This window comes from Silurus aristotelis, assembly GCF_946808225.1.
Source record: "Silurus aristotelis genome assembly, chromosome: 5".
Taxonomy (NCBI): domain Eukaryota; kingdom Metazoa; phylum Chordata; class Actinopteri; order Siluriformes; family Siluridae; genus Silurus; species Silurus aristotelis.
In genome coordinates this window covers 2,781,008-2,797,693 of record NC_139578.1, presented here as the reverse complement: position 1 = coordinate 2,797,693, position 16,686 = coordinate 2,781,008, and the positions used below count along the sequence as shown (strand labels likewise).

The window sequence follows — 16,686 nt, the reverse complement described above, 5'->3', positions numbered from 1 at the left end:
ATTCCCTCTTCGGCTTCGTTTCCCGAGAGAGCGAGAAAGAAGCGTTCGCACGTTTCAATTGCCTGAAACATTGAGGAAATCTGTCCGTCCATTTTGCTCCTAGCAATCGACACACTCAGCTCTGAAACTTATCGCCCGTTATAACCTGCAGCAGGACTCGGTCCAAGGTCACTTTTTTTTAAATACCTCGCATCCATCACGTTAATTACTCTTTTAATTAGGCGTGAGGTGCTTAAGCTCATGCCTCATTGCAACGTATTAATAAAAGCCGTAAATCCCTTTGTTCCTCTCTCTTTTGGAGGATGATCTACTGTAGCACCGAGCTGGTTTTGTTCATCTTTCAGTGTATTTGCCCTCTTTGCCCATTTACGGCAAAACCTGGTCTTTAACCATACAATGAAAAAACATTTGCCCTCTTGTCCAGCACCGTTTAATATCCAGCCGAGTGAATGTTCAGCGAATGTAATTTATTCTTTTTCTCACCCGAGAAGGAAACTTGCTCATGCTCAGCCCTGGCTTCGGATAAATGGTGGAGATACCATTAGAACCATACCAGAAATATGAAATCAAGTGGTAAATCTAGGAATACAGCACTAATTTGATTTCTTTCTCCTAGATATGCTGGCTATTGGGGACCCGAACCAGTCCACCATTTTGGCGGTGTCCATAGCAGGAGGAGTGGTGCTGCTGGTCTTCCTCGTCGCCTGCTTCGTCGTGAGCGGAAGGTAGAATTTCAGGATCATGAGGGTCGATTGAGTTTTATGCCCTGTTTTACAATTGTATTTGGACACATCGTACTTTTTTCCTATGGATACAATATGGGTTGGTATCTAAAAGTTGCTGAATGGTGCTAATCTGATCTTGTGCGCTACCACGTCTGCTATTTTGTCACGACAAGTTAGAACAAACATTAAATGAAACTGCGTGAAACTGGGCAAATCTTCCACAGAGACATTTGACATGCCATACATTTGACATACGGCGACCCTGCAACAAGTGTGTAGTGTCTTTATGCCAGGGGCAACTGTGGTAGGGAAAAACACGCTGAGACATCATGAGGAAGAAACCTTGAGAGGAACCTTGAGAAGAACCATATTCTCATCTGGGTGGAACATTTGGTTCCACCCAGATGGATTTGGACCGGAATTAATATTAAGGGTCTACTACAATGACTCTTGATATTAATTCCAATCCAAAACCATCCTCAAAGTGCTTGAGTTGCTCAGTAAGTTTATGGATCTTTCTGCTGTTAAACCCCATTCCCAGCTGTACAAAGTGGTCAGTTTAAGAGAACCCCATCCATCGGGATGAATCGGGCAGGAGGAATCGGGAAAGTCCAGCGCCCTGAATTCTGTCTGAAAAAGTATGGAAAAGTAAGGGGCCAGAATTGTACGGATTTGATTTGGTGCATTTTTTTTTTTCTACCTTACGTATATGCAAACTAAAAGGATTCACTGAGCTGTTTTGTTTAGGAATCTGCTCCGACTGAATTAAATAGAGATTCTCAGAAAATACCGAGCTCTTATTCAAGTCTCTGAAAATGTTAGCATTGATCGGAGGTGATTGTCTATCACATTGAGTGCTCTATTTAGGGATTGGATGGGGCCGGACCTAATCAGACTCAAAATGCTTACACACACACACACACACACACACACACACACACACACACACACACACACACACACACACACACACACATATATACGAGGTAGTATCAAAAAGTTTGCAAGAAATTACTTTCTAGGTTTACACACAACCCCTTTGAGGTCCCCTACGAGTTGCAATACAGCGCTCCCAGCTTTCCTGCCACTTCTGGAATGTGTCAAGCGTGTCAAGGACCTTCTGCGCAGATTTGGTAATGCACGTGGTCAGAATAGCGCCAGTTGCACAGCTCCTGATGTACCCAGGACAATGTCTTTTGGTACATTGACTTATGAAGGTCGGTGCCCCCTGTGAATGTGCGTGCAGCCTTGTTTTGCCTTCAGCGTGGGCTTATTAAAATAATAAAGAATGACCTTTAAAAATACAAGTGGGATGTTTGTTGCTCAACGTACAGAAGGTTGGCACTCTTGACGAGGGCACCGAGACCACTATGGGTACTGAGGACCGATTGAAGAGCTCACAGTATTTATTGGTCCGTTGCAAGCCAAACGAAGCAATCTGGAGAATTTTACGTTTGCGTCCGTACGCCACCATAAATTCCCTTATTGCTTTTCATTTTTTCTTAGCTTCAGGCAAATTGAATGCCGGACAAGTAAAGCAGCGGGATTAGGGGAGTCAGAGAGCCCTCAGCCAGCGAGGACTGAGTTGGATGTGTGTGTTCTCAAAGAAGATGAAAAGGGAGCACTTGAGAGACAGGAAAGGAGAGAAGCAGAGCTGAAGTGCGAGACAGACCTAGAACAAGACGGTGCGGCGAGCTAAATGGCTAAGATACTCTCAGAGAGTCAGATAAGGCACTGAATGAGAGAGAAAAAAAGAGAGATACAGGGGGGGGGTTGATTCGCCTTGCCATCGCTTCTTTCATGCAACACGCTTTTCAACATCCGTCATCATTTCATTGTTCCTTTCAACATTTCTTTCTACTTTCCTTTCCGCTCTCTGTCTCCCTCCGTTCCTCGTTCGCTTCCCTTTTTTGCTGTCAGGCTTTTATTTGCTTGAACGTGGTGTAAAAATTCCATTTTAAGGGTTCTTCGGATATAAGTTCCTGGCTTCGTGAATGGGTTCGAAACTGTCTTTGTAAGGGAAACTCAATTTTCTAGGGTCTCTCCTGAAGGACACTATGAAGGACCTTAAGAGTGCTGGATGAAACCATTTCTCTGCTAATATCTTTTTGCTAAATGTGACTCCATTGGAAGGGTTAACAGATGTTGCTTTTTTAAGGGGGTTCAACTTGGAATCTTTGACCAAATTGAAACATTCTGTGGTAGGTTTCTATGAACAACCTACAGTATAAGAGCTCACGGGTGCAAAAGCATAAAGGAATTCTTGCTGGAAGCCAGCTAGGTTGAACCTTTTGTTCTACGAATACAGTAGCTGTGTCTTCTGATGTGTTGCTACATGTCAGAAGGCTGTAACTTGAGGGGGGAATGATCCGGAATAGCTGCAAAAATATAACATTCGTGTTTAAGTTTTTTCAAGCTGCCAGTTAACCTCCAGAGCAAATCGTCTTTGCAAAAAACAAGCATTTGTTTTGTTAGTGATGGAAATGTTTTTGACATTCTTTCTGAAGATCAATTCCTGGCACCAAAAGCTCTTCATGGAGAAACGATTCATTTGCAAATATAAATGTGTGTTTTGGGTAATGAAGCTTTGCAGTCACCAAGGGTCTTTTAAAAATGTCATTAAAGATTTTGAAAAGAAAAGGTTTTCTTTGGCCTGGCTTGGTCTCTGAAGGAACCGATAGTCTCTGTTGTGCAAAGCCCTACAATGGGGACATTCTATTAAAAAAAAGGTACCATGTATATCTGTTCAAAATTCCAAAGGATGCTTGTTTCTAATAGTGTTGAAATAAATATGTTAATTCAAAACACCACTGAGGAGTAACCGATGAGGTTGCCAGACATTTTCTGCCAGAGCTTAGACCAATTCTTTATAAGAACAATATCTTCCAAGTGCTTCCAAGTCCACTTGCTTTGACATACTACTGCTATGACCTCAAGGTCCTTTAGGCAGGTGGCCTCATGAAGTGCATTGTGGAATGATGAAAGATCTTTTATTTTTTAAAACTAATGCTTAGTATTAAGTGCCTGGTTAAAAGGTACCTCTTCATTTTCCATTTGGCATTATTCAGATTGTCAAGGGATATTTGTTCCACCACAAGCATGTCTACCATGTCAGATTTGGAGTCATCAAGTCCTCCTCAAGGGTCTAAGGCAGCGGTGCCCATTTTTTCATTCTCTTAGACCAGGTTTGTCCAATCTTTTGCCACAAAGGGCAGTTTTTCATTCCAACAAATCAAGGGCCACACCTGATAGTTATTGAAAATAAAAATCATTAGATTTAAACGGGTAGTATTGGTGTGGGAATGAAAACCCGCACCCACACCGGCCCTTTGTGGAAAACACAGACACCTCTGGACTAACGGAATGTGGTGCAATGCTGGATTTCAAAAGTGCCTTTGGGAAGGTTGGAGATCCATTTATGGCTTTGTAGCAAGTGGAGGGAATACAGCAACAGGGTACCTTTGGCCACATAGTTTCTGAAAAGCTATACATTTATACTGTTTATTTTTATGGTGTTGGTAATTGGTAGGTTGCTTAGATCTGGAGAAAAATGGGGGGACGGTCTTTTTCTAGACAGTGTTGGGGTGTGTTGGATGGAGCTACTGAGCTAATCACCATATGGCACTACATCTACAGAAGCAGGGTTGAAATTCAAGGATGCCCAGACTAGTGGTCTGTGACTTTGCCAATCCCACTAACAAGCCTCTTTCACAGCTCAAACACCTCCCTGTGGAGAAGCATACTATGTTGTGAGAATTCACAGCTTTGATGTACTTGTCTAGCATGCATGAAGTTCATACTGGCATGCTGCACTGCATTCAAACATGCATAATTTTTTTTTTCCACTCTCCGAGCTACCAGATGGTAAGCACACATCAGACTGATTCGTTCCTTTCTTTCTTCAGTTCGCTTTCCCTGAGAAGCAATTAAAATCTGCCAGTTGAATGCTAACGACATGGGAGAGTGTGTCTAACTCCCACGAGCCTACCCAGTGGGCCTGGCAAAATGTTAGCGCTATTTCCATACTCCCTAGTTCCCCATATCCAGGCTACCCCCCTCTGAATTAAAAAAAATTTTTGATTCTGTCTTATGTGCTACTTGAGTTCTACAGCTTTGTCGTGTTTGTTCTCAACTTTGCTTTTGAAAATTGAGGTTCTCCGGAAGACTTTTGCTGACCCCACTGTGTTTTATTAGAGTTCGAGCTCGCTCCGATGGGGCACTGCGTTTACAGAAGCACAGATGAACTAAGGCAGGGGAGTTCAACTGAACTTAGCCCCATATCTATTCTGGGGTCTGATGAGGTGCCTTTAGCTAAATAATTGACAGTATGATTAGAAAAGCTACCAAAGGCCGAGCTAGTTCATCATTTGAACTTTCAGCTGACCAACACCAAGCCAATTAGGTTCTCAGATATGAAAGAATAAGGCTAGCATAAGACAAGTACAGTGTGGTCTAAAAATTTGAACCATTGTAGACTGCATTATAGTCAATATTTTTTGTAGTAAAGACCTCAGCATACCACATCCAGAGATGATCTATGGTTTGCTTCCCACAAACGATATGATGTAAATGCCCAGCAAACTATGTGGAGGCTTTACTTGTCATGCTGAACACATGACTGTTGGGTGATTTCCAGTTGAACCTGTAAATAAAGCATTTATATTGTATTTGACAGCCAAAAAAAGCCCATAGCATGACAGCATGCGAGATTGTAAGCTAGGTTTGTCTTTACCCAACTCTCGCAAACTCCGTACACAGAGTCACTAAACCGAATTCAAATCTGAGCGTTTGTGAGAAGCATACCAATGAATCTCTTCGGAAGCCTGCTATAGATTAACTTGTCTTCAAAATCAAGCACAAAGTCTTCTCGAAGACCTTCAAGTCTGTCTTATCAGAAAGAATCAAATATTCGTTGTGAGTGCCGTGCTGTTTATAGTGGAGCATCTGGTCCATGCCTTGGGTTAGACCTGATATTTAATGATGAAGAAGCTGTATGTAAAACAGATGCACATTTGTATGCTAATTATCTCTCGAACCCGAGGAAAATAAAACATTAAAGTGTTGTATGGCTTTCATACATCTAACATTTCTAAAAAAAAAAAAAATTCGCCTCTATTAGATTGCCTCGACTCAAGGATTCGTTGTAATAACCAATCTGGCTTGAGGAACATTGGAGTTGGCATGCAAGTTCAGTGTCTGGGAGACTTTGAACAGCATGGTGGTACTACTCATCAGCCAGAACGATGCTTGTGTAGCACTTTTGTTCATCTGTGTTGAAAGGAAAAGGTGCCAGTTCTTGAATGTGAGAAGCATTTTCGTTCATAGGACGGTGGACAGAATGAGACTGCCAAATGATTTCACAAATTCAAGTGAGAGGCATTGTTCTACTGCTGAACACTGAAGACTTTCAAATCTGCCAACAGAAGACCCAGGCAGCGTGAGCGTTCCAATGGTATCATGGAGTCCTCATTGTCTCAATGCGATGGAGTGGCCTTGGACTTGCAAGGATGTTAAAACAAACCTCGAGTATCGTAAATGTTTTGTATCGTATCTTTTCCCAGCTGCCAAGTGCACAAAAAACTAGCCTGTTTTTTTGCAAGTAAAATAAAGAGTGCGCTTATACCGTCTGAACAATTTATCTACAAACATATGCTGCCTTCCAGTTTGTGACTATTATATAGCAAAGAGATCGTCCTGAAACTCTCGCATCACTATTTCGATCTTCTATTCTCATTACTGGTCAGCAGCCGGCCCAAGTTTGCTAACTGGAAAACGTTGCTTTGATTTACACGTTCATTCGAAAAAGAACTCCCGTAGACCGCCGTCGTCGTCGCTCCACGTAGCTCTTCCTTAGGGCTTAGCAAATGAGCTTTTTATTGCTAGTCTTGCATACACGGGCATCCCGGTCAGCTCGCTACGGTTGAGTGTCCTTATTAATTGGCCGGTAGTGAATCAAACTAGTAAAAACCTGCCCTCGTGAGCTGGCCTCCCTTTCTCATTATCGCCTTCCACGTCCACAATTACCCTAATGAATAGGCTCCAAATTGAATGTTTTCCCCTTGCACCTTTTGGCTGTGCATTTGTCCAACATCTCCATTTAATATCTCTTCCTTCACTAATAATGACTTTGAAATAAATCGTCCTCTTTTTTGTTGTTTTTTTAGTCGTGTGCAGTGGATAGTGTTCTAGCGAGAGAACAACGAAAGTAAGAAATGAAAGATTATACGTGAATTAAAAAAAAGGAAGACAAGGCGCAGATCATGAATTTCCCTTTTCCTTTAAGCCCCCTGTAGGCTTTTAACGCTAGCAGCTCGTTTTGATTGCTGTTAACATCACGGGCCACTCAGGACGAATAAAGAGATTTGCTACGACCCGGCTCTGACACAGGCAAGCGTTCCAAATCAGCGAATCTGCCCTAAAGGCCTGTCGTCGGTGCAAATCATTGCCTCCGTCAGCCGGCGTGACTAAAGCATTACAGCCTTCCGAAAATGTGGAGCCGCAGATAGGCTCGCTCTAGCAATGTCATGTCCTCTGTCTTCTCTGCCTCTCTCTCTCACTCTCCCACTTTATAACGCTAATTGGCACACAGGCGCTATTTCCTCGCCATGCTGCGCTCTGTATCGTAGTAATTTGATTAGCGGACAATTTTTTGACGTCCTTTTGAAGGCCTACGGAGATCGCATGAAAGTCGAAAGAAAATGCGCCGTGTTCTGCACCATCTGCATCTGCATTAAAATGGTATCATAAAAAAAAAAAAAAAAAACGCGTATCAGTTCAGCTCCCGGTGGCTTCGTCCGGCCGAGTTGGCATTTATCTCAGGGTTCTCAGTTTATTAGCGAAAGTTGAGGCGTGTGGATTTAAAGCCGCCAACACTAGGTAATCAAATCGGACAATTAGGCATAATCGGTGGATCATATCGGTGTTGCTTCTTGCTCTTTCAAAAGCTCGTCTTTTGTGTCTTTCAGTAGAGAGGACAAACTCTTTAAAGCGGACGTGGATGTGGAGGGGGACACGGTTACTGAGATTGTAAGCTGAAATCTGCCATTTGAGTGTTGGTGTATTCGGAAAACCCAGTCTCTCACAATGTGTTCAATTGTTTGAAAAAAGGATTGATTACACTTAATGGTGATTATTTATGAGTTTAGAACTTATTTTGATGACCTCCACATTCAAGGTTTATGCATTTCTAGGTACAAAATTATCTATAATTGGGATCGTGCAATTTAGAATCCCAAGGTTGAATCGGAGCGATGGTATACGCATCCATGGACAAAAGAGTATTGATGGTTTCTGTTTTTGGCGAGGACATGTGGCCTTAGCCAATCACAGATGGTGGTAGTTAGTACTCTCATCCAAGCGTGTTCAGCTGCTTTTCATGTCGAAAAGGAATTTGAAAAAGATGCAGCGTTCTTTGAGAAACCATTTCAAAGTAAGTGGGAGCGGAAAGAAAAGGGGGTTTGGTGGTGCTTAGATTTTAATTTGCGACCCTCCAGTCTAGAGGCCAATGGCTTGACCACTAAACTACCACCACCCTCTGGTGATTCATACATTCATTCCTTCATTTATTCCTTTATTCATTCCTTCATGGCCGGTTATTCACAATGCATAATACTGGAAACAGTCAAGTTGGCTGATTTTTGAATTTTGCTGAATTTAGTGCAAAAAATGGGGAAAGTTCCTTATCTTTAGAGTCGGATTATGCAGTTACATGAATAGTCCTAGTGGTAAGCATCCTATTGTTCACTATAAATATGCTTTATTATATTATTATGTTTATAGCTTGGCTTCCAAACCAATTATATGGCAGAATAAAAAAACACTAAACATTTTTTTTTAATGGTTCACTGACATTTAATTTCAATAAAGTAATTTAAAGTGTTCTTCTGTAGACAGACTGTGCACATGGCTTGAAGGATAAGCTGACCATTAACGTTTGCTGAAAAGATTATCAGCCAAACCTTAGGTTTCCATGTCAATAAGACGTAGTATATAAGTAGATGTTCAAGGCCAATGATTTGTGTCCAAAAATAACATGATTTAAATCTACTATCTATCACCCGTCCACTGTCATTGACTGTCATTGGCAAGATGTTTTTACTGAGGATGGAAATTCTGCTTATGGACTGACAAGTTTCCCAAGAGGCTTATTATCCGTCCATTTCCGGCTGGGCCTTGTACATGACATCAAAGCATTATCCATTAATTCCTGAGCGCAATGAAATCCAACACGGTTTCAGCCATGACAGTCGTCCACTGTAAAATAAGATTGACCGTTCTCTATATTCGAAATGAGTTCCATTACAAGATGATCTTGGTGGACTCCATGATCCGTTAAGGGGCAGTGTGGAAAGGGCAGCGCTAGTTATGGGAATATCCCGAACCATTTTTTCTGTCCTAATTGAGAGCCAGATCAAGACAGCTGGCAAGGACATCAGGCTGGGGAGCTTTTAATAGAGATGAATGCAGTGCCAGTAGGAGATACTCTGACCCTCCCTTGTGCTTCTGCTGTCCATTTTTATGTCTCTACCACCACACACGGGCCACTATATCAGTTTCTGCTTCCATGGTCAGCGTTCTTTTATTGACCCTATAAAACCCTGCTTGTCCAGGTGAAGTATGTCGGAAGACATGTCGTTTCGTATCCATCTGCGGCCATAGTTCTGTTTTTTTTTTTTACATCCGAAAGGGTCCACTCAGTCTTTCTTTGAACATCCATTAGATTCGTATTCAAGATGGCTCCTCCATACACCTTCAAAGGCCCACCCCCCATCCATATTTATTGTGTTTCCAGCACATTTTTATAAAGGTGTTCTCTTTGCTCAGAAAATCCGAGATTCTGCATTTGATCTCCATCTCTTCTTGTTTCTCTACATTTTTTTTTCTTCACTTTTGTCTCCACTGTAGATTTAAGGCTTTAACTTTGAAGAGAAGGGCTTTTTCGATCAAGATCAGGCCCTCACTCAGGACTAGCATGGGAAAATGGATCACATGCTGCAGTTTTCAACACTCAAGACATGTAGACGTTGTAGACACATGAAAATATTCTACTACCTTACTACCCCTGCGGTTCACTTGAGATGTAGCTGCTCATATGCAAGGTTTGTGGACCAGAAATAAAGGTAGTTCCGAAGCAAATTTATTTCTGTTCATCTGCATGTTTCCTTCTCAGCATATTCGGCCTCATGTATAAGAGGCTTCAACTGAGGACTTATTTTCACAAAGGTAATCGCCTCCTTCTTAAATCCTCTCATAGTTTAACAGTAGTATCCATTGTAAAATCATGGCTATACCAAAGATAAACCATAATATCCATGGTAAAACCACAGTTAAACCAAAGTAGCAACAGTAAACCCATAGTGGACTTAAATTATCCATGGTAAACCCATAATTAAACCAAAGTAGGCATGGTATAAGCAAAATGAATCCAATTATGCATGGCAAAAGCATAATAAAAAAGAAAAGGCATAAGAAACCCATAATTGAACCAAAGTAAGCATGGTGAACCCATAGTTAAACGAATTTACACGTGGTAATCCGATAGTTAAACCCAGATAGGCATGAAAGAACCATAATGAAACCACTTAGGCATGGCAAACCCATGGTTAAACCTATTTAGGCATGTTGAACCCTTAATTAAACCAAAGTAAGCGTGGTGAATTCATAGTTTAACTGAACAAGGCATGGGGAAACCCATAGTTAAATCAAAGTAGGCATGATGGAAGCATAATAAAAACAATTGGAAACAAACTCAGAATAATCTTTATTGCCAAGTATCATGGGGTCATTGGTATTATTGATGAGGTCAATTGAGGATGGGAAGAAGCTGTTTTTGTAAACCAATGTAGGCATGGCAAACCCATAGTTAAACCATAATATGCATGATAGATTCATAATAAAACCAATTATGCATGGTAAACCCATAGTTAAATCAATGTACACATGGTAAACCCATAGCTAAACAAGATTAGGCATGGTAGAACCATATTTCAAACAATGCAGCCATGGAAAAACCATAGTTAAAACAAAGTGGGCATAATAAAACCCATAATTAAACCAAAGTAAACATGGTGAACACCAACCCCAGCCATTAGGGTTGCACAAGCCTTAGTGCCGGTCCCAAGCCCGGATAAATGGGGAGGGTTGCGTTAGGAAGGGCATCCAGCATAAAAACATCTGCCAAATCAAAACATGCGGATGATTCGCTGTGGCGACCCCTAATGGGAGCAGCCGAAAGAAAGTTTAAACGTGGTGAACCCATAGTTAAAACAAAGTAGGCATGTTAAACCAATAATAAAACCAAAGTAAGTGTGGTTAACCCATATCTAAAGAAGGCATGGGAAACCTATAGGTAATCCATAGGTCTTTTTTTTCTCCCCTGTCTGATGAATCGGCATTGATATTCTGCCATGGGACAAGAGAATTGTAGGAAAGAGCCAATAGGGATGGAGGACGGGATTACCAGCAGACGAAGAGAGATGCAGTGATGAGGAAAGAAAAGTCATGGGATATATAGGAATCATGTGGGTTAGAATAAAAATAAATAAATCCTACAGAAACCTCAGCACGCTGAGTTAACCGTGGGGGCGAGTTTCCCCACGAGAATAAGACACAGCGGTTGCAGGAAAAATGACTCTCGACTGACAGCATGTTACCGCGAGAAAACTAAACGCATATGCAAATCAAGTGCGGCGCGAAGGAGATCCGTGAGAAAGGAGATCTGAATTGTGCCCAAGCCTAGCTCTGTTGGCAGGAACTTGGAAACGGAACGTTCCGGGAAGTGCATATATTACAGTGCATATCAGTGCATATATTAAAGTGCATATCAAGGAGAAGGTACTGCAATAGTGGTGTCGCGGTATATTGGAACGACGATATATACTATATGGAAGAAAAGTTTGTGGACACCTAGACATAGGATTTGTATGTTTTTATTTTAAGATCCCATTCCACATTTAGTCCCCAGTTGCCATTACAGTCGTTTTCATTCTTCCTGGAAGATGTTCCACTAGATTTCTGAGATTTGTGAGATTTCAGGGATCAGTCTCCTCCAGGGAAAATGTGATACCACAGCATCCAAAGCAATCCGATACAATTATTTGCTTCTAATTTTGTGGTAGATTCTCATATGACTGGAAAAGTCCCAAGGTGTAGTTTTGGCCTCGATAGTGTACCTCGATTGGGAGAGCCAATACTCTCGATACACTTCTCTGATACTTTAGATTGGTTTAAATGGTTTAAACATCTTAAACTTGTTCTATATATTTCCAAGTAGAAACGAATTGCCTTGCGATCAGAAATAGTTTATTCAGATTTGAACTAGAGGGTGGGGGGGGGGGGGGGGGGGGGGCTAGGGGTCACGGATAGTAATTTTTCACATAATGAGGAAAATACAAAACAGAGGTGACACGGCTAGCTGAAGTGTTGCATTGATACGCACACATACACACAAACGATTAACTCACCAGAGCTCAACAGTTTGATACTGATTTTATTTGACTGATTCAAACACCACCTGGAAATCATGTAAACATGACTAATTGGCTGGACAGATGGATCCCCTCGGGGTGCTCGTGTGTATACGTGTGCCGGTCCCAAGATGTGCAAACCAGAAAGCGTGTTTTAAAAAATTCGAATTCGCGACCAAAAACAAACACGCGTTATAAATGAAAACCCGCAGATTTATTTCATATGCGTTTGTCGCACGTTTTCGGTTCGTCGCCACGACCCACGAATGTATTTTCCATAGCAATTAGTTCTGATTTCACGCCGCTAGTAAACAATGTCATGATTAATTCCGTACCTGTCGAGAAATCTTGTAACGTCTGGTTCAATCGTCTCAATCGTTCAAACAAACCCCCCCCCCCCTCTTTTTTTTTTTGTTCTCCTTCACCCATGGGTGATTTATATGCATCAAATTAGGATCAACAAATGCTGAGTGGAATGGGTTCGAATCAGAAAAACAGAACCCAATTTTGAAGCCAAGAGCCGATTTTTTTAAACGTTTTATTTTTACTTTTTATAAAAATTTCTATCAAATCTACATCCTGGTGATTGATCGAATCAGTTTTTAAAAAATGAATACACCTCAGTTTAAGGGAAATCATGCTAGTATTTTTCACTATTCCACGCACTGTAGCCTATAATAATTACCTTCTGTATACCAAATAAATCGAAGCAATTAAAACTGTACAGTCAACAACATGAAGCGAAATAATTGAGAAACCAGAAAATCGGAGAAATTGAGAAATCTGCCATAGGCTAGAATCAACACGGAGTTCAGGCATAACATCAATCTTTATAATTTTTTTATTTTTTATTTATTGCCTGCTGGGAGCAAAGGCGATGAAGATTGTGAAAGAAAATTAAATTCGATATTTTTTATCAACGGAGAGCATGCGTTTTAGCTATTAATTTTTTTCCCAGCAGCCCCAGAGAAAGCAGAGGGTTTTTTTTTTTTCAGGTCAGACATACTCAGAACATCCAAATTATGCCCAAATGTTTCCTCCTGAACTTGCATACACTATATATGCCAGGTTTATGCTACAGAACTACAATCTCCTAGGACGATTTTCCGCATAGATTTCCGCTAGAGTGTGATTTCATAGTGGAGATTCAGCGCTAGTAGCTCTATAGTAAGATCTTCCAGAGCAACCCATGTAAAGCATATCTTCACTTAGCTGGATTTTTCTTGTAGCACATCCAAAGACATCAGTTATGGTTGTGTGCCTCCAAATTTGCAGAAGAATCACATATGGCTGAAAATGTCAGGTGCCCCAATACTTCTGTCCATATAGTGTATAATATAAGTAGGTACAGATCTAAATCTTCTGCCCCTGTAGCTCAACATTTTGTATGTTTTGAGGTGCTTTTCTGTTTGTCGCAGATATAAAGAGTGGTTGCATTCAATTAATTTTTAAATCAAGTCAGTTTGCCAATTTCGCCAACCAGAACTACCTCTTGTTGGATGTTTTCCGTTTTCCGTGCCATCTCCTCATCCACAGAGCCTGCCTTGCTTAAAAAAAAAGTCTCATGAAACACCCGTATAAACGTGCAGGAGTATACGTGTTCGTATCAACATGGCAGCGTTCTCAGGATTATAGCTCATTTCACGAGCTTTGAAAACGATCTCATCTCTTTGCTACCATAAAATGTTTATTCTCTCACTAAAATCTTTCTCTTTTTTTTTTTTTATCTTGTCTTGCAGACATTGCGGCTATATCAAAGCAAAACAAGATCCCGACGAGGAGAAGATGCAATTTCAGCACGGACGAGGTATAAAAAAAAAAAAAATCTTTCCCTTGATGGACTTGTCAAGTGAATGCTCGTATTTCAGGAAGGCACCGCTTTTTCTGGAATTTTACAGTTCTTTGTTTGAGGAAACCTATTTGCAGTAACGACTTAGTTGTGTCCTGGCTTATAAAAAAATGTAAACGTGTCGTGTAAATGTCTGGTAGTAGCAAGTCCTGAACGCCGGATGTATTAATCATAGAAAGGACTGGAATTTCTCACGACCTGCTGTTTAGACGTGTCAATTGTCGCTGTTGCAGTTAAATTGCCGGGAAGTCGGACCTACATCCATCCACATACCTACGAGGACCCGAATCAAGCCATTCGCGATTTCGCGAAGGAAATTGACGCCTCCAGTATCCGCATAGAAAGGGTCATCGGTGCCGGTGAGTCAAATAATACTTAAATGTATGCCATGATTATCTCATTGATAAGAAAGAAATGGAACATCTGGAATTGGACTCTAATTAAATATCAATGTGCTGTTTTCTCTAGGGGAACATTACTTGTAAGAGTCTTGATCATTGTAATGAAATGCATGTTCAAGGGTTCATAAAGGGTGCCAATAATTTTGCCAATAACTCAGTTTGAATTAATTAAATGTTTATATATATATATTAAATATATATATATAAATTGTGTATATATATATATATATATATATATATATATATATATATATATATATATATATATATATATATATATATATACAATTTAGTTTTTCTATAAATGAAATGTACCTAAGGTGTTTGGGGAAAGCTATTTCAAAATAGCTAATAATTAATTAATTCATTCTTTGTGAACATCCCAGTCCACTTTTAATCCCAATATGCTGTTTTTTTGCAGTTCGGGGACGAATCAAATGTGGCTCGGAAAGTGGCAGGTGTCCCAATAATTTAGTTCAAATCGTCAAATCGAAAAACTATTAATAATATTTAGACACTTGAGATTAAGCTACGATCCTCCCACCACCATGTTTCACAGTTTAAATCGTGTGCTTTGTATAAGAAATCTAGTAATAATCCGAAAATTGGCGTTCTATCTTTCTAGCAAAGGGCTAGTTTGCACCCAGGTGTCATATCGCAAATTCCGTAAAACGGGTGCTGACATTTCTTCATTTTTCCTATCAATAGCCCACTTAGATTATCCCCATTTTTTATGTCTTTGTCCTTCTGCCACACAAAGCCTCAATGAACGTAGGATTACCACAGATTATGTACTCATAAACTATTACAGTCTCAATATTGAATGCCAGTACAATAATGAGCTCTCAGCTTTGCAAGCCATTCAATTCCAAGAAGATTCACTGACGCCTACGTACTCTATGTCAGCATCTTAACCTGCACGAGCCATTGTGAAAGCTTTGCTCATCTGGGCCTCGCTTTCAAACTTAAGTACCTCTTGGAAAATTATTTTAAGACACAAATGCAGTCATTAAACTACTGAGACGGAGATCGTGTTGGTTAATTACAGCATGTCTGCATCCTCTTATCAGCTTAGACAAAGGAATGGCACTGCCAGGCTACATACTGACTCGTGATGTGAGGTTTAAAATGCTCCTGTATACAGTAGCTTGTTTTAAAAGAGCTGGGTTTTATATGTAATCTGTGGGTAGTGGTGTCAGTATATTGCCTTTGAAATTGAATAAAGCAGTAACTACTGGATTGTGTTCAGGGTGGAATGTCTACTTTCGTTCAAACACATTCACTTTCATACATCCCCACCATTTCAGAAGGCTTGAAGGGGAAATAACTTTGGAATACTTTATAATATTCTAGCATTTATATCTTAAAAATGCCCCATTCTGGTGATAGTAGTATTTCTTAGGGGCATAGTTCAGCCAAAAATAACGTAAGCACTATTCATCAAGTTTAGCATTCGGGTTAAATCTATGCAAAGTTCAAAGAGATCCAGAAAAGGGGACGTTGCCGGGAACTGGTCCAAAATACATGAAACCATAAACTTGGGAATAGATCATGGGGGGATAAAATCTTGGCAAGGAGACATAGAGTCGGTACATCAAAACGCGACCAAGGATATAGCAGTACATTTATAGGCAATTGTACAAGTACTAAATTGTGTAAGCAGTCAGGGCACTGTGGGAATAGCTGGGTGTGGTCAGGTTAGCCATATATCTGGGACGAGCAGTGCTCGAATTGGGGGGGCTGGGGGTATCCGGGACAAGTCAAAAATAGACATAGGGGGTCCCCACGATTATTTAAGTAAAAAAATATCACCTGATACTTTGCCATCCTTATGATGTTTTAACTAATAAAAAAAAGGTCCTTAAACAATCCCTTAAACACTTTTACAATATTTTGTGTTATATTGTAAATAGCAGAATCTGACAAAAAGACCCCCCAACACACACCCCCACACACCCCAACAACTGCCACCCCCCCTATAAGACTTGACTCAATTTGAGCATGGGGACGAGGATCTTCGGTTTTGAAATGCTTAGGGATTGTAAGGCATTGTAAGGCATTTCTGAACCGAAGATCCTCGTCCCAGATATATGGCCAACCTGGCCACACCCAGCTATTCCCACAGTGCCCCCAATGCTAACATCATTTCTCAATCAGGTTGGCCATATACCAGGGACGAGGATCTTCGTTTCAGAAATGTTGTTATTATGAGTTACATTTGTTAATAAAGTTCCTTGGGTGGGTAT

The 16,686-nt window shown here is 40.7% G+C and overlaps 1 protein-coding gene across 1 annotated transcript in view; it reads left to right on the top strand.

Annotated features, from left to right (window-relative positions):
• Positions 1–16,686, top strand: part of epha4b (eph receptor A4b) — a 93,647-nt gene that overhangs the window by 58,480 nt on the left and 18,481 nt on the right. The window contains exons 8-10 of the mRNA XM_083541692.1: positions 617–725; positions 13,930–13,997; positions 14,273–14,398. Of these exons, the coding sequence (XP_083397818.1) occupies positions 617–725; positions 13,930–13,997; positions 14,273–14,398 (303 nt within the window). The remainder of the gene's footprint in view (positions 1–616; positions 726–13,929; positions 13,998–14,272; positions 14,399–16,686) is intronic.